Source organism: Gallus gallus, chromosome 20, assembly GCF_016699485.2.
Source record: "Gallus gallus isolate bGalGal1 chromosome 20, bGalGal1.mat.broiler.GRCg7b, whole genome shotgun sequence".
NCBI lineage: Eukaryota > Metazoa > Chordata > Aves > Galliformes > Phasianidae > Gallus > Gallus gallus.
Window position 1 is genome coordinate 13,464,635 of NC_052551.1, and position 21,137 is coordinate 13,485,771.

The 21,137-nt window shown below is 44.4% G+C and overlaps 1 protein-coding gene across 3 annotated transcripts in view; it reads left to right on the forward strand.

Moving 5' to 3' along the window:
* The window catches only part of ATP9A (ATPase phospholipid transporting 9A (putative)), a 52,370-nt gene that overhangs the window by 13,697 nt on the left and 17,536 nt on the right, over positions 1 to 21,137 (forward strand). For all 3 annotated transcript variants that reach the window (XR_003071384.3, XM_015296518.4, XM_046902905.1), the window contains exons 5-15: positions 1,823 to 1,881; positions 2,701 to 2,752; positions 3,315 to 3,409; positions 4,581 to 4,661; positions 5,322 to 5,397; positions 7,998 to 8,074; positions 8,697 to 8,857; positions 9,589 to 9,731; positions 10,316 to 10,428; positions 11,949 to 12,161; positions 16,036 to 16,197. Coding sequence is in view for 2 of the 3 variants with exons in the window: in XM_015296518.4 (XP_015152004.1) it covers positions 1,823 to 1,881; positions 2,701 to 2,752; positions 3,315 to 3,409; positions 4,581 to 4,661; positions 5,322 to 5,397; positions 7,998 to 8,074; positions 8,697 to 8,857; positions 9,589 to 9,731; positions 10,316 to 10,428; positions 11,949 to 12,161; positions 16,036 to 16,197 (1,232 nt within the window). In the remaining variant the exon portion in view is untranslated. The remainder of the gene's footprint in view (positions 1 to 1,822; positions 1,882 to 2,700; positions 2,753 to 3,314; positions 3,410 to 4,580; positions 4,662 to 5,321; positions 5,398 to 7,997; positions 8,075 to 8,696; positions 8,858 to 9,588; positions 9,732 to 10,315; positions 10,429 to 11,948; positions 12,162 to 16,035; positions 16,198 to 21,137) is intronic.

Below are 21,137 nucleotides of genomic sequence, written 5' to 3' on the forward strand. Positions count from 1 at the left end.
GAGGCCGGGGCTGTGGCTGGGAAGCAGAATTAGCTCTGCTACCTAAAAAGGGCATCTCGCCTATGTGTACGAGAATTGTAAAAGCACGCAGTGCTTACAGAGCTCCTCTCTTTTACTCTAAGCAGCTGATGTTGGGAGGGTTATTGAACAAGGCAAATCTCTTCCAGCTCCTTTTTGGAAAACATTTTGGAGCAGATAATGCTCCAAATTTCAGAGTAGTGATGCAAAAAGCCCTTTAATGCACGTAATGATAGGAAATAATTGTGTTGTAGCTTTGCCAGAGCATTTTTTTTTCCAGCACGACTTATTTCATTAAGGAAAAGTGATACAGAACCAAACATCCATTCCTGAGCCCTGCGGGAAGCACTTCTATACTGCCAACCACCAACAGAATCCGTGCGGTCCTTAAGAGAACATCCTTCTGTGGGGTTAAAGGAGTGCACCTCTCCTCCCGTGGGCTGTTCTGCGCAGGGCTTGCTGTGCTGTGTGGGGTTCTGACCTCCTTTGCACAGAGGAATATTCGAAAGCACTTTTTGTTGTTTCATGAATAACTGTATTAAAAGGGGAGGAAGAGATGTTATCTGTCAGACCCTTTTAGTGTCAGAGCACCCAGCTTTGGATGGCCATGCAGAAGGCTGCCAGGGATGCTTTTTTGCATCCTCTCAGAGCACAGCTTTTCTTTTCAAGCCTCTGCGTAATGGACTCTTAATCCCCAGTGCTTTTCCTGCCTGGCAGGGATGTCTTTAGCCCAGCATTCATTTTGTTTACCTTTCTTTAAAACAAACAAACAACCCAAAATCTAAATCTCTCACATGGCAAAACCCAGAATCTGCAGAAGACCTATGAGATATTTGTGAAATGGGCCATGACTGCTTATAATTTGTAGGGATAATTACAGCATGCAAGGAAGTCTGCATTTATTAGCAGCAGTGATGAAGCATGTTGTTAAGCACACAGTGTGTCACCAAAGCAGCAGGCTGCCAGGAGCCCAGAAAGGCTTTCATTGTTAATTTGGAGCAGAAACACTGAAGCATATCCTGAGAAGGATGCTAATGAAGGGACTGCCAGTAGTAAAATCCCAGTGACCTTTGTGCTTTGTGCTAATTTCTGCTCCCCCTCCCCTCCCCCTTCTCCTTCACCCCTGCTCTGCTATCTGGCCAGTTAGCCCTGAATTTGGAGGTACAGGAGGAGTGCTGTCTGTGCCAGGGCGAGCTGCCACGTGCCTTCTCCACTTCTACCCAAATCACAGCACGTTGTAGAGGCTTTTGTTGAAGTACAACAGACGGACATGGAGAGGCAAGGTTCAACTTAATTGATTTTTAAATTGCTAGTTAGTTTGAGAAGGCAAATCAGGAGCTGGCTATCGATCTGACATTACTAGCCAGTTGTTGAATTAGCCCTCTGTTTTGGAGCAACTGTAAGAAAGAAATACGTAGGTGTGTTCTGTAGCGCCTGCTCTCTGCGGGGATGGTTCGGGCTGTGTCCCTGCAGAGCTGAGGGAGAGGAAGCCGAGGTGACCAGAGACAGTGCTGTGCTGCAGGACAGAGCGAGCTTGGTTTTGAAGATGTGCCCATTTTAGTTGTGGCTTCCAGGTCTCAGCCTGGGGAGCTGAGCTTTGGCTTTGCATCCACCTGGGGAAGCAGCAGGTGCATCACTGTTGCAGTTTTCCTGGTTTTGCACCATTGTCTGCCTGGCTGAAAGTGTTTTCAGGTTCCTGAGTGTAATGGCTGCAGTGTCAGAGCTGTCACTGGGGGTGATGGGCAACAGCCCTGCCTTGCTCTGCTACACGGGGCTGTGACACACTGCTGTCTTCTCTCTGCAGGGACTGTGAAGGTGAAGAGCTCTAACATACAAGTAGGAGACCTCATCATTGTTGAGAAGGTGAGCCTTTATGTGCATCTTCTTTGTAAAGTGCTTTTCTTGGGAAATGAGGTATTTGATTTATGGTAGGCTTACAGTATTGAGTATTGAATAATACAGTATTTAATTACTTTTCAGGGTATTCCTTTTTCCCCCTGGCCCTGGAAATAGCATCATTGCCTTTACAAACCAGATCTCAGAATAAGCGCCTATAAGTGATGTTTTCTGATTGCCCAATAGCAAGAGAAAAAGACTCCCTCGACTGCTGGACACGGGATAAATGTCTGATGCAAACACAGCATACAACATCAAAATGTGTTTGGTATAACCAACACAGAGGTGGAGAGATAGATCCATTTGCAGGCACTGGGATGTACATTTCTCCCTTTTTTTTCTCCAGTTATTTTCTTCACACGTTCTCCATGCAAGCAGCTGTGCCCTCTAAAACTGTTAGTATGAGAATATTGAGTAAAATAAAGCAACCCGGAGCCCGGTACCTGTAGGCCCCAGGTACATGCTTTCCTCTAGCGTGGAGCTTCCTTGAAAGGAAACCAGCATTGGTTTAACATTTCCTCTGAGCTCTGGAGTTATCACTAGCTCTTTTGTAAAGCTAGACGTTGGCCAGTCTGGTCAGTGGGAGCTGGCTCCGGTTGTTATTCTGCACTCGGGATTCTGCAGGGAAGTGAGCTTAGGATTCAAAGGAAAATGAATACCAAGCTTCAGTTTGACAAAGAAATGCTCTTTCTCCTCTATAGCCTTTGCTCGTGGCCGGGGCTGTGGAAGGAGGCTGTGCACGCGTGTGGGGTGTGTGCACAATAATGGCCTTTCTTCTTGTAACAGAACCAGCGGGTCCCTGCTGACATGATCTTCCTGAGGACGTCGGAGAAGAATGGTAAACATCTGGAACCAATTGTCAAAATAGCCATTAACCTCTCACTGGTTGTTTAGAGAAAATTATCTTCTGAAAATGTGAAAGAAATAGATAATAGTAAAATTTTGGAGAGACGGGGAATTCAAAGGCTTTAAGGGACCACCAGCTCTCAGGATGTTACACTCTGGTTTTTTTTGCTACTCTGAGAATGTAGGTAGTTGAATCCAGGGTGAATGAGGTCACAAATGCTGTGTGTTATAAACGTGAATCATTTTAGGTGCTGTTCAGGTTTGTTTTGTTAAGTGTGGAATACAGAAATGCTTGATCTGCAGGTTTACAGAGCATGATGACTAATTCCAAATGTTTTAAAGATACAGAGCAGAGTCCTACTGTACTTCAGACTGGTGGGAGGAAACAAATGTGTGATGTGGGAGTATAATTCCTTGATTCTTACCTTATTAACAAGTATTACTTTAAATACGATACCATTTCCAAAGAAGGAAAGATGTCCTAGAAACAAAACCATTCTGTAAGCTGTAGGTGTACCTACATGAGAGCACTCATGGGTGTGGATGCTCCCCAGGGTCCTGCTTCCTTCGCACTGACCAGCTGGATGGTGAGACAGACTGGAAACTGCGGCTGCCCGTTACCTGCACCCAGAGACTGCCGACCGCCTCTGTAAGCTGCCTGCTAAACGTGCTCACTTTGGTGAAGAGGTATCAGTCAGTTACCTGACAGATGTTCCTCTGTGTCAGTTGATGGTTTTGAGAAACAAGTGAACACTGTTTTGCACAGGACCGGGTGCGTACTGCAGGTTAGGTCTGGCAACAAAGAGAGGATTTGGGGCAGGGTGAGGCTGGGTGTCTGTGCCCCATGGCTGCCATGCAGAGCTGCACAGCTGGGCTGTGCTGAACCTGCAGCAGGACGTGACTCGTGGGGGAATGCTGCTCTCCCCTCCAGAGGCCACTGCAGTAACTCAGTGCAGGACAGGTATTATTGCAGGATAGGTGCCTTGTTGCTGGTACACCTGAAATGCTCCCTTTCATCTCTTGGATTGCAGTATAAGCAGAGATACAACTCATACATTTTCATGAAATGGCTCTGGAAGCTAAGCCTTCATGGCTCACCTCTGTGAAAGGAGGAGTGACCATTGGTGCTTCCCTGTATGATCTGGAACAAGGGTTTAGTCTCCATTAAATGTGCTGTTTCCCAGCTGAACTGCTCTTTAGCTAAAGTAGGTTACCCTGGCTGACTACTCTCTAGCTAAAGTAGTTTGTATTCAAAAATGAAAAAAAGGAAGAAAAGAAGGGGAAATCTGTGTACCTGCTTTATTGATGTTGCCTGTAAAGATGCAGGAAGATTATTTTATACCGAATCTTTGAAGCAAAACATTCTATCTGTGAAGTGAATGGTTCACATGGAGTCAGCACTGGAAACGCTGTTCGGAACTGACATCCCTCTTTGTCACCATGGAACTGTTGGCAGTGCCACTGGCATCTCAAACTAAATACTGAGGGTTAGGATGTTCCCTGGTTACCTTGGAAGGTCCAGACCTTCTTTGCTAGGAAGCAATGTGTTTGTTAGGCTCTCTCGATTTTTTTCAGGCTGCATTTGCTTTTATGGGGCACTAACAACCAAGTAACTCCCAGGAGTCTCTTTGGTTTCAGTCCAATGAATACTGCCAGGTAAATACCTTCAGACATGCTGGTATAATGGTTATATTTTCTCTTAGGTAGCTGGGCTCGAGCAAATAGTATTAATTAAGTAACTTGAAGTATTTTGTTAGAACCATTTGTATATTATCAAAACGTGGCTGTCTAAATACCTGCCCAAACACGTCTGTTTTTAGGACCTGCTGCAAATCCGGTCGTATGTATATGCAGAAGAGCCCAATATTGATATACACAATTTTGTGGGAACTTTCACAAGGGTAAGTCCTGCCTATGTCTGCTTGAAATAATGAATGTGCTGCCTTCTGTGCCAACCTGCCGAATGCCAGCAGGATGCTGGACTTCTTTCAGGAGAAACATGAGGCGGTGCTCTTCCTTGTGCCTTTTTTCTCTCACTCTTTTTTGTTATTCTTTTTTCCCCTCCATAAAATATATGAAGTAGATTTGAAACAAGAATGTTGTTTTTGAAGCTTTGACTTGGCAACAGTGCCATAGGCTGTGTTGTGGGACCTTCCACGGATGGCATTAGGTCTGAGCATTTGGACTGAGGTTGGTAGTTATGTATGCATGGTGCTCAGAAGGAAATCAGCACCGCCACAGTCTCTGTAGGGTTAAAACCTTTTGCCTGTGAAAAAGCAGGGGTTCCTGGTGAGCTTCTCACTAATCCCTTTCTTAATGCATAGAGGCTTTCAGCAGGAAGAGATGCCTTCATACGTTTTCTTCCAACCCTACTTTCTCTGCTGAAATTGAGCGCTGTTTTCCAACCTGGCCAGAGATTTCGCTGGGTTAATGAAAGTCCTCCATCTCTCCTAGAAGCCCTCTGCTGACGGAGCATCCCTCCCCAAGCACCCGTGTGTAACTCTGACAACCCACTGCCTTTTAACTTACGGACACGGTTTCTTATTTTCCCCCCATTGTAGGAGGACAGCGACCCTTCTGTGAATGAAAGTTTAAGCATAGAAAACACCCTGTGGGCCAGCACAGTGATTGCATCAGGTAAGGTGGAGGCATGTGTAAATTATTTTTAAGGGAATATGTTAACAATTTTTAAGGGTCTTTTTGTAATGGAATAATAATCTCTGTCAGTTGGAGAAATTAGCAGTCGGAGTGAGGTTTCCCACTTGTCCTAACACCTCTGGGGAACCGGACTGGCAGCTAATTGCCTCTTGGCAATTCCTAGATGAGAAAGAATTGGAGTGGCCTTTGGGCACTTCTCTAGCATCTAGGACCAGAATAGCACTTAATTGCTCTCCGCATTGACATCCTAATCTGTAACAGAAATGGTGTCAAATAGATTCTGGTAACAGAAGCTAAGATGAAAGATTTCCAGGTAACTGCTTCCACCGAGTTCGTCTTACATAGTTTTAAAGAAGAAAAAAAGTACAATCTTTGACACATTTTAGTGCATGTGTACGATAAGCTTGAAGGCCTGAAATTAATCAGTGCCCTCCTGCAGAGGCTTGTCAAAGTAAAAGCCTTGCTCCTCTCCTGCCTGGCATGCCTGCCAGGATTACAGGACAGCATTGAGGCTGCTGAGTGGAGGGGCTTTGTGGTGCAGTGCCACGGTGTGCCTGGGACTGGTAATAATGGGAAGGAACGTGAACTTTGGAAGATTTTTGTGAAGTACTGAAAAGATTTTCATGTTCCCTTTTAAAAGCTGAACATAAGAATAAATTTTATTCCTTCCTCTTTCCATCTAACCCTGCTCAGTATCTTCTTTGAAACATATTACAGTATTGTTGCAGTGATGTGACCGAAGGACGCTAAAAACCTAGTCATCCACATATAGTATGGCTGAGTAAATAGTATTTATAGATTAGTAATAGCTATGTAGAAGGTAACCTGCCTTCCTGCTTTCTGCTTGCAAACACCGTGCCTGGGGCTGGGTGGCTTCTGACACCCAAAAGGCTGTGTGATGCACTGCCTCAGTCCATTCTGCTATGGGGCAAAACCCACCCTCCCTTCTGAGTGAGCAAAGCTATTTGTACAGATAACTTTGAGGGTTCAGTTAGAAAGAATAACACTTGCATATATTTCTGTCATTTCAGCTGGTGAGTACAACAGTCTGCCTTGGATAGCCGTAAAACAACCAGACATATTCTATTTACACACACCAGCATGTCTTCAAGTTGTTTTGCAGACCTGGTAGATTTTATCCCTCATTTTGACTGACTCGATCGATAGAATATCCATTTTTGTTTCTCCTGTGGCAGTAATAAATGGCATCTTGCAGTGTATTTCTGCAAGTAAAGCCTGTAAGAAGAAAATGTGAATATCATTTTTCCTCTTCTGTGAGCAAACGCTGTGAAGTCGTGGTGCTGCCATTGCTGGGGCAGCCCTTGCCTGTAGGATGGAGCAGAGCTGTGTGACTTTCTCCATCTGCCGCTGTGGTAGGAGGGTCCAACTCTGACTGTTTGCAGTTGATTTGGAGTAGCTGTGCCATCTGTGATTTAACAGTGGTGATCTTACCCCTCCTGCCATCTGGCTCCAGTGATTTGTTTTGTTTTTTGTTTTTTCATTATTATCTCCCAAGGAATGTTTCTCAGCGTTTTTAGTAACCGCCTCTTTTGAGTTCTTCTTATTTGAAAATAATGCACTTTCAACTTGTTAAAATTCTGATCATTAATAGCAGCAGCAGAACAGTGGTGTATAAAAGGGCAACATATCAGCAACAGCGCTTTTTTTTCCCCCTCTGTGGTGTTTTTACCCATTTTTATAGCCCCCTAAAATTTTCTAGTAGCAACCAGTGTTGGCAATAGCAGCTTTTAATCTCGTGACTGCAGCTAGCTTTTTGCAAAGTCTTTAAGAGAAAACTGTAGAGAAGCAGTGGTTTATAGTACCAAACTGTTATATTTCTGCAAAAAGAGAAGGGAGGAAAATGTTTCCCTCAGATTTCTAGAAACTGCAGGACATAGCATTAAAATACATGGGCTCCCAGCAGCTCCATCTGTTGCAGTAAGGTGGGAGTTGGTATGATTCACCTTTCAGTAGGAACAGCAATTAAAGAAATACTCGGCTAAGACATAGATTTCAAAATCTACCTTTAAAGCATTTGGAATTTGTTGGTTTTACTCTGATTGTGGCAAACTTCACCAATAAGGAGCAATCATATCCCAGAGCACCCATTTCACGTTGAAGTAAGGCACATTTAGCACACCTAAGTGGGATTCGGAGTGGTGGGAAGAAGCAATTAATCCTTCCTCCTTCTCTGCTTTTCTTTATTTATAGTGAGGGGTGACAAATGACTTCAAAAAGGGGGGCTCAGGATGAGCCAAGCCTGCAAAGCACGCAGCTTCTCTCTGCATGCTCCTCAGCTGGAGCAGATAATGATGCTGCATCAAGTCCAGCCATAAGGGCAGTGTGGTTGGAGGCTTGCTGACTCCTAGCAGGCTGTCTTCTGTTCAGCATCTGTGTTTGCATGGATTCTACATTTCAGATAACTCACCTTTCTAGTCCTTGTTACCATTGCTGTAGGAGTTAACCTGCTAGAAGTCAGTTTGAACTGTGAAGGCTATGGATCTAGCAAGCATCTTTCAGAGAAGAGAAGCAGAGGTTGTATGTACTTCTTAGGCTGATGCATGTTCTGCTTTGTTTAGGTACTGTGGTGGGAGTTGTCCTCTACACTGGAAGGGAACTGCGCAGTGTGATGAATACTTCAAACCCGAGAAGTAAGGTAGGGTAAGAAAGCAGTATTATAATAATTAAAATTGGCAGTAATTTGTCATTAAACAGAAAAATAAGTCCATCCAAAGACAGTATGTACACACTTCAGGGACAGCATCAGATGGACAATGATTTATATCTTTGAGCCTACTGTTTAAGATAGTTACCGTGCTGGAACCTGTTGTCTTTCTTTTCTTTGAGCCTGCTGTAATGTACCTGCTCACTTTTTTTAACACCGGTAATGCTGATGACTTACACGGTTATAATAAAGCAGTCCCAGGTAGAATGGGAAAGCTTATTTTGCTTTGTTCTGCTGTAGCACAGCTAAGACAGGGAGTGGGGGTGTTTATACAGTCTGCAGCTTTTGACAGCATGAGTCCTTTCTTAACTCTTCAAGCATTTCTCAGCTTTCAAAGGATGGAAATCCTATTTAGCAGGAACTCTTATTTAGTAATCTGGCAACAATATTGTTTATAAATTCAAATACATTTGTAGTGTTTCAAATAAAAAATAAATGGTTGACTGGTGAGGAATAACTCTTCTGAATATAGGGGCTCATTCCTTTTGTGAATGTTAAATTGAGCTGACAGCTTCAGTAGTGTGATTGAAATGTCTTGATTTTATTTCTTCAGATTGGTCTCTTTGATTTGGAAGTGAACTGTCTCACCAAGATCCTGTTTGGGGCCCTGGTGGTGGTCTCACTTGTCATGGTGGCCCTTCAGCATTTTGCTGGCCGTTGGTATCTTCAGATCATAAGATTCCTCCTCCTGTTCTCAAACATCATCCCAATTAGGTGAGTCAACTACTAGTTCTTCCCAGCAAGATACTGCTTCCTTTGCATCCTCCTCCCTGCTTCTAATGTGAACAGACACGTAAAGCCTTATGTATTCCTTGTTTGACAACTAAACACGTTTAGAAATAGGAATTGAATTGCTGTCTGAACATTGGAGTTGCTTTGTTCCTTCTGAGTTTAAGTGTTTTCGTCTGCCCACTGTCTGCGCTCCCTGGCGTAGGCTGCAGGTCAGTGATTTAAGGCCCTGCCTCTGCGTTTGGACTGCCTGGTTACTCTGATAAGAACAGAGGAAAGCATAGAGAAGGAGAGATATTTATACAGCACAGGACCCAAATGCCTTTAGAAGGGACTGAAGTTTTAATATTTAATTGCACCATATTAATAAGCAGATTGTTATTTTCAGCGTAGGTCTGGGATTCATTTTGGTTCCATTTTTAACCTGCTGTCCCCTTATCAATCACAGTGTCCTTACTTGTCTATGTTCATCATCCTCACAAATTATATCTGTTCTCCATGTAATTGTCATATGTCCTCTTGAATTACAGTACCAGTGCAGCAGTGCACGGTTCTCCCCATCTGCCATCCAACCACACATTTGGAACATACTTACACTCCTTGGCTGTTCGAGTGCAGTATAGAAGCCCCGTGCTTTCATTACACTGTGGCAATTCATGATTTTTTTTCCAGAGTTTTGCTTCAGATACACTTTTTCTCTCTTTGCTCCTCCATAGTTTACGTGTGAATCTGGACATGGGAAAAATTGTCTACAGCTGGGTGATCCGCAGAGATTCCAAAATCCCCGGGACCGTGGTTCGATCCAGCACTATTCCTGAGCAGCTGGGGAGGATATCCTACTTGCTTACAGATAAAACAGGTATCTGCGTAGAAAATCCAGCTTTGAGTCGTGGTATGTTGTTGTTGTTGTTTGGTTTTTGAAGTGTGCTATTAAACCCAAAGTTGAAGGTAAGCATAAAAACCGCTTTTAGAGTTAGTTTTTACAGCTGGATGATGGTAGCCTAGGCATATGGGCAGAAACGTGCCATCAATCTGCCCGCTGCCATCCTCACTGCTTACAGTTGAGCTGATTTAGAGGACTGGGCTGTAGTCAGAAGCTTTGTCCAACATAAAATCCTGGTCCTGTTCCAGTTGTTCCCAGAAGTTGTTTTTGTACCAGCAGGACCAGAGCTATGCCTGCAGCTCTTCCTGGCATTGACTTTTGGGTGAATAATCTCATTCTTACTGGTACAGGGATGTGCACCACAACCTCCTGGGAGAATTTGCCCTGAGATTTCTAATACTGTCACCCTTAGCCTCAGCCTGTGCTGAGAGCCTGGTGCAGTGATCAATCCAACTTCTGGACCAGTTTCTCTTGTATTTGGGATACAGCGAGGACAAGAACATGCCCTGCAGAATAGAGATGTTGGTCCACGTTCCATGTTGGTGCTGCTTCTGTTACAGGAACTCTTACGCAGAATGAGATGGTCTTCAAGCGACTTCATCTGGGCACAGTGGCGTACGGCCTTGACTCCATGGATGAAGTGCAGAGCCACATATTCAGTATATATACACAGGTAGAATTAAATTGGAGTGCTTAACTCTTTATTCAAAAACTAGTTTTCCAGGTCACTAGGTTAATGATGGATTAATCTGACAGGGATCTGCCTCTTACATGTTAGTTTTTGGAAAAATCAAAAGGTGATTGGATACTTAACACATAAGTATTAACCTGATTGCATTTTACATTCACTCATAGCTGGCTTCCCATCCACTAGTTTTCAGATTCCAAGTGCCATAGTACTTGCATTGGCCTGCAAATGCATGTGCTGCGTCCTGAGGTCAGATTGTAAAATAGTTTACTTTTATTTCGTTATTCACCACTTACCACAACCATGGCATTTGTTTCACTCGGAAATTAACACAAGATAATGTTTACTGGATTAAGTTGCTGTTTGAAATGCTGTGTACTGGGGAATTAATAAAGGCAGAGGAGCCATCAGTACTCAATAAGCAGTAACAGAGAACTGTACTTAAATTAAAAACAAACAAACAACTAAAAGAATGACAAAAAAAAAAAAAAAAGACCAGACTTCAGATTTATTTTCTGTCATTTCATACTCAATCTCCAGAGAAAACTTGGCTGTTGGTTAATTATTTGCCAACGTTTCCAATACTTGTCAAGAACGTTTTGGTGGCCGACTGTCTCGCTATGAGGATAGTGCTGCATGTCGGTCTGAATGCCCTTCAGCACCTTCAGGGGTTTGCTGTGTTTGGTTTGGTTAAAGCCTGTCGTAACAGTGCTGATGAGCTGTGGTAGTAAATCAGAAAATCTTGTGTGTTGTAATCACTACAATGTGGAAGGCTCTTGGCATTGCACTGAAGGATGTGTCTCACGAAGCAGTTATGGTTATGAAGTGAGATCCCCTGTAACGAGAAGCATTTGGAAATGTAGTCCTTATTCTTTGCTCTTATTTTTACCACGTTGTGGCCTTTGACCTGGAAGCGAAACTTTTGTCCTCTTGACACTAAAGGTTAACAGAGCAGGAAACTAGATCGCTGCGTGTCCCCTCTTCCACCAGGATAATTTAGTAATTGTGCAATTATCTGATGAGTCCCATTCTGATACTAAAAATAGTATTAAAAATTAAATGAATGCAATTAAGATTTTCTATGTCCGTGGAACTCATCTGTTTTCTGTTTCCAGCAGTTATGTGCTCTTGCATGTGGATCCCAGCTGAGGCTGGACTTGCAGAGCGCTGATGTTCTGTGGGGGCACAGTGGTTTCACCAAGTCCTGTGACTTTGGCCTGGCACCCATCGGTGTTGGGCGGATCTGTGTCGGTGTGCCCTTTTCTCATGCATTTTCTAAAAACAGAGGTGATTTTGTTGTGCATGCCTTCCTCCATCAATGATACCGATATACAAGTTGTGTAGTGTTCCCAGTGGTGATTGGAATTACAGTGCACAATGAACACATTTCATCCCAAGGGATGTAAGAGTTTGCCCGGATTACACATTATGTGGTTTTCACCGAGGTAAAGTCTCAATCAGAATTGTTTTCTCTGCAATGAGACTCTGTTCTCCTTTCCTATAAGCAATCTCAGGAGCCTCCTGCTGTGAAGGGCCTCGCCTTGGCCACCAAGGTGCGTAAAACCATGAGCAGCCGCGTGCACGAGGCGGTGAAGGCGATCGCGCTGTGCCACAACGTGACGCCGGTGTACGAATCCAACGGGGTGACGGACCAGGCTGAAGCTGAGAGGCACTACGAGGACTCGTGCAGGGTGTACCAGGCCTCCAGTCCTGATGAGGTCAGTTTGTAGAGTTCAACTTGTGTTCCCACGCTCGCTTTTTGTCCAGGGTATATTTTGTAGGTAATAACTTCAGTTCCTCTGACGAAGGTGGAAGTCGTGCTGGGCGGCCCTTCTGTCTGAGGAGACATCCCTTCTGTGTGGGTGAGACGGCCCTGGGGCAGCACTGCAGAATGACCCACGTGAGCCAGAGGTTCACAGCCTTTGGGCTGTGCTGTGCCATCTTCTTCCAGCTCCTGGTCCAGCCAGGGCTGCGCATGGTGCTGCAGTAGAGGCAAACTTTGCCGCTTGTTGCTGAGCCTTTTGCTGGTGCTTCTTGGGTATATCGTCCTTGATGCACTCACTGTAAAAAAAAAAAAAAAAAAAAAAAAAAAGGTTTTCTATTCATTTGTATAATGACACATGCTCTGTACTTTTGGAAGGCTAAAGTTTTACACTTTCCATAAGAATCCTACTGAGATCACCCATTTGATGGATTCTTCCACTTACTGTCCCAAGTAAAACAGACTTGCCTTTGATAATGAGCTTTTCTCCTTTGGCATCAGAAGAGAAGCTATCTTTCCCTATAGTTAGATGTGAGAACTTGTTTGCAAATAAATAAATTTATTGGCTGAAGTCCTCAAGTTGCCAGTTTTCTGAAACGTGTGTACAGGTATCACTGAAGGATTGGCATGGAGCTTCCACATTTTGTGCCATTCCCTGTAGGTTTTTTTTCTTCCCAAGCAGGCAGTTCGTTCATTGCAGGTCGTGTGTCTTGTCTGTGTTATACAAAAGCTGCATCTTTGCTGTCCCCTCTTCCATTGAAGTGCCTGTAGTGACAACAATTGCTTGGCCCTCTCTGGCCTGGGAGCTGGTGAGCTCAGCACACCCATAATCTAGATCTGTTTTGCTTACCTGCTTTTCTCCTCTAATGTGTTGCTCTCCCCCATGAAGGCAGCTTTACAGAAAGAAACTGCCTTTGGATTGAAATGAGATCGGAATGATTTCCAGATGGTAATTTCTGTATTTGAGGGTTTTTTGTTTCTTCTTCCTGAAGCATTCATTGGCTGCTTTGCACAGATCCTCAGTTTATTTACATATATACTATGGTAAATATGTCAGTGATTTTTTTTTTGTTTTGTTGCATTGCATTATTCTGTCTTTAAAATATTTATGCAGCAATTTGTCTCAAATACCAAAGGAATCATTGTTTGTTTCTTTTACTACAGCACAGTGACTAATCCTTCCAGTGTTTAATTTTTGTTTTTCCTTTCTCCAAATGTCTTCAGTGGGGAATTACAGCGCATTCGGAAATCAGATCTGCTTTGTTGCACTGAAATCTTTTCTGGGGGTCTTAGATGTACAAATACTGTTTAGACGTCCTCTGTGTGTGTCACTCGAGATGGTACAAAATGCAGGATCAGCACAAGTCAAGTCCTTGAGAAGAGAGCGATGCTGTTAAATAACATTCCCTGTAGGGGAATGGCTTTGGGCTCCAGTTAAAGCCAGCCTTTGAAATCCTATATCAATAAAATATTACCATGGCAGGGAAGGTCAGTTTATGAAATGAGTACAAAAACTTGTATTCTCTTTACTTTAACAGCGAGGGTAATTTCTACCAGTTGGCATAGGATTCATTTCCTGTAACAGAAAGCAGGATTTCCTAAATTTGTTTCCTGTGCACACTGCCATTTAGAAGTCTTGAAGTATCTTTATTCAGATATCAGTTACAGCCTTGGGGCTCTGCAGGCGTGTCAGTTGTAGCCATACAGTAACTAACAGGGGAAATGAAATAGATATAATCTGATCAGAGATAAGAGTGCCTGAGATTCCTGGGCAAACAGTCTTTAACCCTGACAACCCGCCACAGCTGCCAGGACATGAAAGGGTGCTCTGATCAATGGGTTTCTGCCTGATGCCTGTGTGCCTCTGCAACCCCAAATGGGACGTTTGTAGAGAAACTCATAATGCAGAAGGATCAATTTGTCTCTTCAGAATGAAGCCTATCAGTCGATATTCACTTTGGTGGCTTGGAAAATTTAATTATCAGAAAGAGCAGAGTTGGGGGGATAGTGCACTGTGCTGCTGTAGCTGCTCTGGTCTGTAGTGCATGGATCCACGTCTGACCTGGCCAGGACAGAGCTGCAAACTCCTGGAGTTGCTCAGGGACCTATTGATTTCTCCTCATCTGTCAGTGTGGGCTCTCCTGAAGGTGTATGAGGGGTTTCCATCTTGGTAGAAGGTGCCAGCATATCTTGGATGTTTCTCATCTTTTCACTGTGACTGGGAGCCCCACCAGCTATTGGTTTAAGGGTGCAGAGAAGAGCTCCTTTATGCTGCTCTGGAAGCACATTCCTGGCCCTGCTGGAGAGCTGGCAGTTCTGTTCAGTTGATGTTGTGCCCTGGTGTTCAGGGCCAAGCACGTCGTGCTGTGTGGTGAGTGGGGATGGTAACTTCAATGCTTGTAGTGGATCTGATGGGAACACTTCAAAACTGTATCACTTTTCCTCTCGGGTTACTCACAAAGCAGTGTGGAGACTGGGAGGTGGTGAGTTAAAAGGGGTCAGCCCCACTTCCCAAGTTGGATGTGCTTCACCTGGAGGGCTACTGAGGGCTGAAAGAAGTGCCCCTGGACATGGCAGCAAGGGGGAGGGACAACGTCCTTCATTATTTCTCCCCTTTGTCATCACACCTTTTTGTGGTCCCAGGGCCATCCAAAATGAGCAGCGCTGCACAATGAAATGCAGTTAGTTAGAAGTATGACGTGCTCAGTGTAGCAGGGATCCCACAATGCTTTTCCCATCATTTTCCTTTCTGGAGGTTCAAATGCTTCCTGATGTAGGATTGGAATGAGATGCTGGCAGGAGGGAGGAAGGGGCACCTGGAAGAAAGTAGCAATGGAGATGCCTTAATAACCTGAGCGGGGAGCAGAGATTTGTCTTCTGCGCACACTGGTGAGCTGCAAATGTCTGATGAACATTTAGTGCCATGTACACTGAGAAGTGCTCAAGTAACATCACGCTGCAACAAATTCCCACTCATTGCTTTTTAACCAGAGTATGAGAAACCTGAGCTCAGTTTCTGCCTCTCAGCTCTGGGAGGCAGTGAGGAGGATTATGTAGCTGCACACTGTAATGCACTGAAGATGTCTCAAGGAAGGTTGAAAAAGAATCTCGAAAGATTCTTTGATTTGTTGTAAAGGTTGTGAATAAGCCTACAAAAACTTGCTAACATAAAGACAAATACCGATTCCAGATGATATAAAGGCCTTTAAGGACAAAGACAAATCAGCTCACCTTTTTTCATCTGATTATTTAAGACTAACTTGAGAAATTTTAGGTTGTTTTTTAATCCTAACAGTAGATGAAAGAAGCTGAGAACACAAAGGATTGTCCAATTAGACCAACTGCATTAACTTCTGTAGTAAAATCTTTATAGATTTAATTTCCACCTGTATCTAGTGATTTCCCACAATAAATGCCATTTCCACCTAAGAAATTTTGAGTAATAATTAAGTAAAATCAGAGCCCCAAAAGCCCAAGGAATAATTAACCTTCAGTCAGCAGCAGCCCTGTGCCCAACGCTCTCAAGCTTTGAAAATGTCACTGTAAAATACTTGTAATGTTTTGTGTTTGTTTGGATAAAGTGTCCCTGATCTCTTCTGGAGGCTGCTGATACGTGGGCTCGTGTCGGCTGTGCTGCCATCCTGAAAAAAGTAAAAAGAAAAAACTGATGTGTGGAGAGAAGGGCTTTTCTGCTTAGAAGTGCCAGTTAGGCAGCTTTTTTTTTTTTTTTTTTTTTCTTCCCCACTTTCTGGCTCAATGAATGGGAATGGTTTTAATTCATAAACATCATTCCAGAGCTAGATTACAGCCTGCTGTGCCTTCCCTCCCAGGTGGCCCTGGTGCAGTGGACCGAGAGCGTGGGCTTGACGCTGGTGGGCAGAGACCAGTCCTCCATGCAGCTGAGGACACCGGGCGGCCACATCCTGAACTTCACCATCCTGCAGATCTTCCCCTTCACTTATGAGAGCAAACGCATGGGAATCATCGTCCGGGTAGGTGGCTTCAGCAGTGCTCTTCTGGCTTCGTGACTGTCCTGTAAATGCACCGTGGGAGGTGCAGTGCATTTGCTCTCAGGAGCGGTGTGACCCCTCAGGCTACAAGCTGGTTCTGTGGTCGGAGCCAGCAGCATCTCATTGCTGGGTTAGTTTGGTGATACGTCCTTTTCCTTGGTCAGGTCACAGAAATAGGAGGGATGGGTTGGGCAATAAGAACGAAAATCAGAATATTTTGGCTGGCTGTGCAATGAACCAACACTTGACAGTTCTGATGATTAGCACAGGTGCCATGTTGTCTCTCGAATAAACTTCTTCCTAGAAAGCTCGAAGCCAGCACTGCCAGCAAACAAAATCAGACACAGCCACCGCCCGCCCTGGGACCTGAACTCAGTGTTCCCTCCTGTGGCAGCCGGCACAGCGCAGAGGAAGAGGAGCTCAGTGAGCGCAGGACTGCTCTCCCCAGGGAATGAGGTCCCACCAGCCTCAGGGGAGCTCCATTTGACTCTGAAGCTTCACTCTGCATCCCTAGGGCCATCCTTGTCCCTCTGTGAAAGGTCCTGCGCTGTCGCATCTGTGCCACAGTCACAGACATTGGCATACAACTGAGTGATGGAGACAGCAACTGGGAAGGAGCAGAGGGATCGTGGATTGGTGCCGCAGCAAACACCCTCAGCGTGTTGCTCCTGGTGGTGGGGAAGTGCTGCCCACACTGTGCTCTGCTGGGTCCCATGGAAGTGCAGGACTCCAGAGGAGGCATTTGATGTAGCTGCAGGGAATATGGTGGGTTTTTTTTTTTCCCAAACTAGCAGCTCAAAACCATGCTGAGAGTGCTATATTGTGAACAGAGTTTGAAAATAGCCGAGTGAAGGCAAAAGGGTGCGTCAGTGCAAGGGGGTAAGTTTATCAGCAGGCAGGCACTGCAGAGGCTGAATGTGTGCCCAGCTGAAATGGTGTGTACCTTTATGATTCTGCCTGCAAACACAATAGGGGATCAGACTCTTAGAAGTAATTACCTTGGAAAGAAAGAAGAAGAAAGTGTAGGTGTTTTCAAAACAGTAGGAATGAATGGGTGCCATTATTGTCATTAGTTTTCAAGATAGTGCTGGGGAATCGAAGTTAGGAAAATGAACAAGCCCTGCTGAAGTGAGCCACTTCCATTTTCCTGCACAGCAAACGAGAGGAGGCAATTTAAATATTTATTTTGCAGATAATTAAAACATCCCTGTTATTTTTACTGAAAGTACAGATGGATAATTGGGATCAGGAATTTAAAGTATGAGTAGTAAACCTATAATCCAGGACAAGAAAAGATTTGCTGTATCATTCCACGTGATCTGCAGCCTTGTTGTTTAGGGTGGGGAATGGGTGAGGCTGATTTTTTGCCTCCTTTTAGTTTGAGCTAAAACTAGATTGCTTCCTATTTATTTTGGGGTATCTGGTTTAAGGTACAGCAGTAGCAGGAGTCACCTTTGTTGTTGCTGGAAGCAGTTGTGACCAGTATCTCATACGTGGGCCTCCTCTGCAGCAGATCTATGTGGTTTGTTTGCATTTGTTACCTTCACAGACCTGAACTTCTGGGGAGCTCAGCCTGTCAGAAACTGCACCACGAAGGGATGATGTTGTCATGTTGTGCAACACAGTGGTTGCATTCAACAACAATAAATACCACAGAGAACTTCAATTTTCCTATTACTGAGAGATTTTGTGATTAGGATGGAACCACAATGTGTGCACGCAGTAACCTTTGCAAAGCCACGTATGGCGATCTGTGTTCCATACAGACTGAAATGCCCAAAAGCTCATGTGAATGGATGGTTGCTTTATGTCACCTGAGTATTTTGGACTGGGATCTCCTGTCACTCAAAGAACGTCATTTAAGTGCTGGATCACAGGCCTCAGTGTGCTGGCACGAGTACATATTTCAAGTTGTTCCAGGCTGGGGAATATGAAAACCTGCCTGGGGGCAGGAATGCTTGTTGAAATGGGCTGATAGGCTGAGCTCATACGAAGCCAGTGGTGTGTTAAATGTTTGAGTCTACAGCCCCAGCTGAATGTGTTTGAACACACAGAGCCCCACAGGTTGCCGTGCTGCATGGGAAGGCTGCCACAAGCAGCACGTGCAGTGTGTTCAGGAGGATTGTATCTTACAGCAAAAGTGAGACAGAGACTTCAGGTGACCTTTTCAAGTCCTAGAAGAAAAAGATGAGCTATAAATACCCTTTCCCCCACCACTGCTTGTAATAAAGCACAGACTTCTGTTGTTGTGTCCGTGGTGTAAGAAGTGGACCAACCATCAGAACCAGAGAACATTTCATTAAGTTGTGTTTGTGTGCTCAGCAGAGAAATGGAAGATCTGAAATTCTTTCTTGTCTAAGTGGAGAGGTTTCCTTTTATCCCCCCTTTATGTATGGTAAAACAATAAGATACAAAGCAGTGATTTGAAGCTTACGCCTTTTGAAATAACTGTTAGCTACGTTCCCCTCATTTAGGAAGAAAAGGTTTCCTACTGTGCACTGCTGTATTTAACATAGTCCTGCTGAAGAAAACAGCAAAACTCCCACTGCTGGTCAGCAGGAGCAATGCCAGGGCCATTGCTGGTGTCCGTAGGACAGGTTTGTGCTGTTAGCAGAACCACTGCCCACCCTTTGTGCTCGTTAAATGTCTTCATTTTGCAGCTGGTGAGCTGCTGCTGTGCTGCTATAGCAGCCCCCTGTGCGCCCCATGCACAACCAGGGTTTGAGGAGCAGGTGTTGGCTGCTGTGTGTTACCTCACCTTGTTCCCCTGTGCTCCAGAGTACTGTCCTAAAGCAGTTTGCATTAAGAATAGTTGAACAGTAACTGACAAATAAAACTCTTGAATGTGCATGTATGCACGTGTGGGCAGTCATGTTGGTTTTGATCTATGGCTTGCAAGACGGTTACCTTTTCAGTAGATCTTCTACAGCTGTGCTGTGTGTTCTGAAGGCCAGAAAAAAGGGAAAGTAGTGTGAAGTGTCAAGGAGACAACAGAAGCTGTGTGCTGGGAGGGGGAGGAGAGCAGCCGCAGAGCAAAACCGCGCTCAGAATTGCACCAAGTAGGATTCAGGTGGTGGTATTTTCTGCTCAGCCATACAGCTATCGCCCATTCTTAGAAACTGCCATTTTTCAGCCAGCAGGAGCCATTGTGAGTGCCCTGCCAGGCTTCCTGCACGACCAGGGTCTGGGATTTCAGTAAGTGATGCAGGCACGGAGCTGGTCCCATCCTCTCCGGCCCTCACAAAAAGATCTCCTCCAACACACAGCTCTTAGTAAATAGAGCAGTAGTTGATAGTGAAAACAAGCAGCAGATGTTGCCTGGCTTGGGATATTTTTGCAAGATCTGTTTGTTACGTGTGATCAACTGTCATTTCTGTAGCCGATTATTTCAGTTCTAAGAAGTCCTGCTTTAACAAAGCAGCTGCTCTTTGCAGTGCTATTTACTTATCTTCTTGTAAGGAGGCCTGTATGTTTGACCACAACTTTTTCCATTCTTCTTTCTCTTTGCTTTTTTCCCCTTACCCATGTGGAATGATCTTTGTTGCAAAGCAAAGATAGTGCTTCTGTCATATCTGGAATTGAGAGAAGCCTTTGAACTGCGGCCAGAATCAGACCACGGTGGAAAAAGATGCTTCTCCAAAACAATGTAACTGGCAAATCTCTGTGTGGATTTATAGTGCGATCTCACCATAATATGAGAACGCAGTAACCTCCTACTGAACTTGCCGAGAGGAAATGACTAATGCAAGGAGATAGCTGATACAGTATTTATATTGGACAAAACCTCTCAGCTATCTTAGCCAGTTCTGCAGCACGGGAAGTGGAGTCCTTATGCAGTTTCCTACAGAGATGTTGTTAGACACTTCTAAATCAGATAATTGAATAGATGCAGCCTTACCTTTACCTTTGTGTTGTGTTTTAAGGACATCGTGGTTGTTTTGGTAGTGGCGCTCGTTTTGCTCTGGGGAGGTGGGATGTGTGGCTCTTGGTGCGTGAAGGCCGAATGCTTCAGGGCTTTGAAAAGAATTCTGAAGCTTAATTGTAAGAATTGCACTTGTGAAGATCTTTGAGCTTGGTTAAAGTGCTCAGTAAAGGATCTTCGTTATCCTTGGCTGCTTAATTTTCCCAGCCAAGACTCTTATGTTTACTCTTCGAATTTTTAGTATCAGCACCAGGTGCTGCTTTTTCTTGCTGTGGAAGTGAACTCTGTCTCACTGGTGCCACGGGACATCAGGCTTTTACCTGCTGACTTGCACTCTTTGTGTGGGAGAGCCATCGTCACCAGTTTCAGCAATGGCAGACCAAATCAACACCCATATTACATAGTGCAGAAATGAAACAGCATTTATTGTGCTTTCTTTTTCTTTTCTATTTCTCCTCTTTTGTTCATGGCTGTGTATTTCCAGACCTTCCTGGGCTCTTTGTTTTTGTGTGTGAGGTTTATTTTCTTCCTACCCCTGGTGGCTATCTTGGTTGATGGAGCGGTTTGTTCCTTACTCATTGTTTTGTCTCCTTTGAGGAAATTGCCAGAGTTTCCATTAGCTTGTAATACTGATAGCTGTGACCTCCTTAGGTATCTGCCTGGTTAGAAGGGATTTTTTAATTTGTGGTAATGTAAATATGCTTTGCTTGCAGCCTGCAAATTACTTGTATCAGATAAGGCCGGCAGCAATCTAACCTTTCTGCAGCAAGCATAAACTTTAATTATGCCTATGCTGTATAATGTAATGGGGGCAGATTAGAGTGACTTTCAGTCTGTTAAGCTTTGTGCATCTGTTTTATTGTTTCGATAAGCATGAAGCAGGTTTTCAGGGTGAGGGCCAGAGGTTGTTCTGAAGGCACATGCTGTCAGGACCACATGTTGCTGATTAAGAAGCTGATCATACTTGTCTAAATTCCTGCTGCAAGTGCCTGAATTGCAA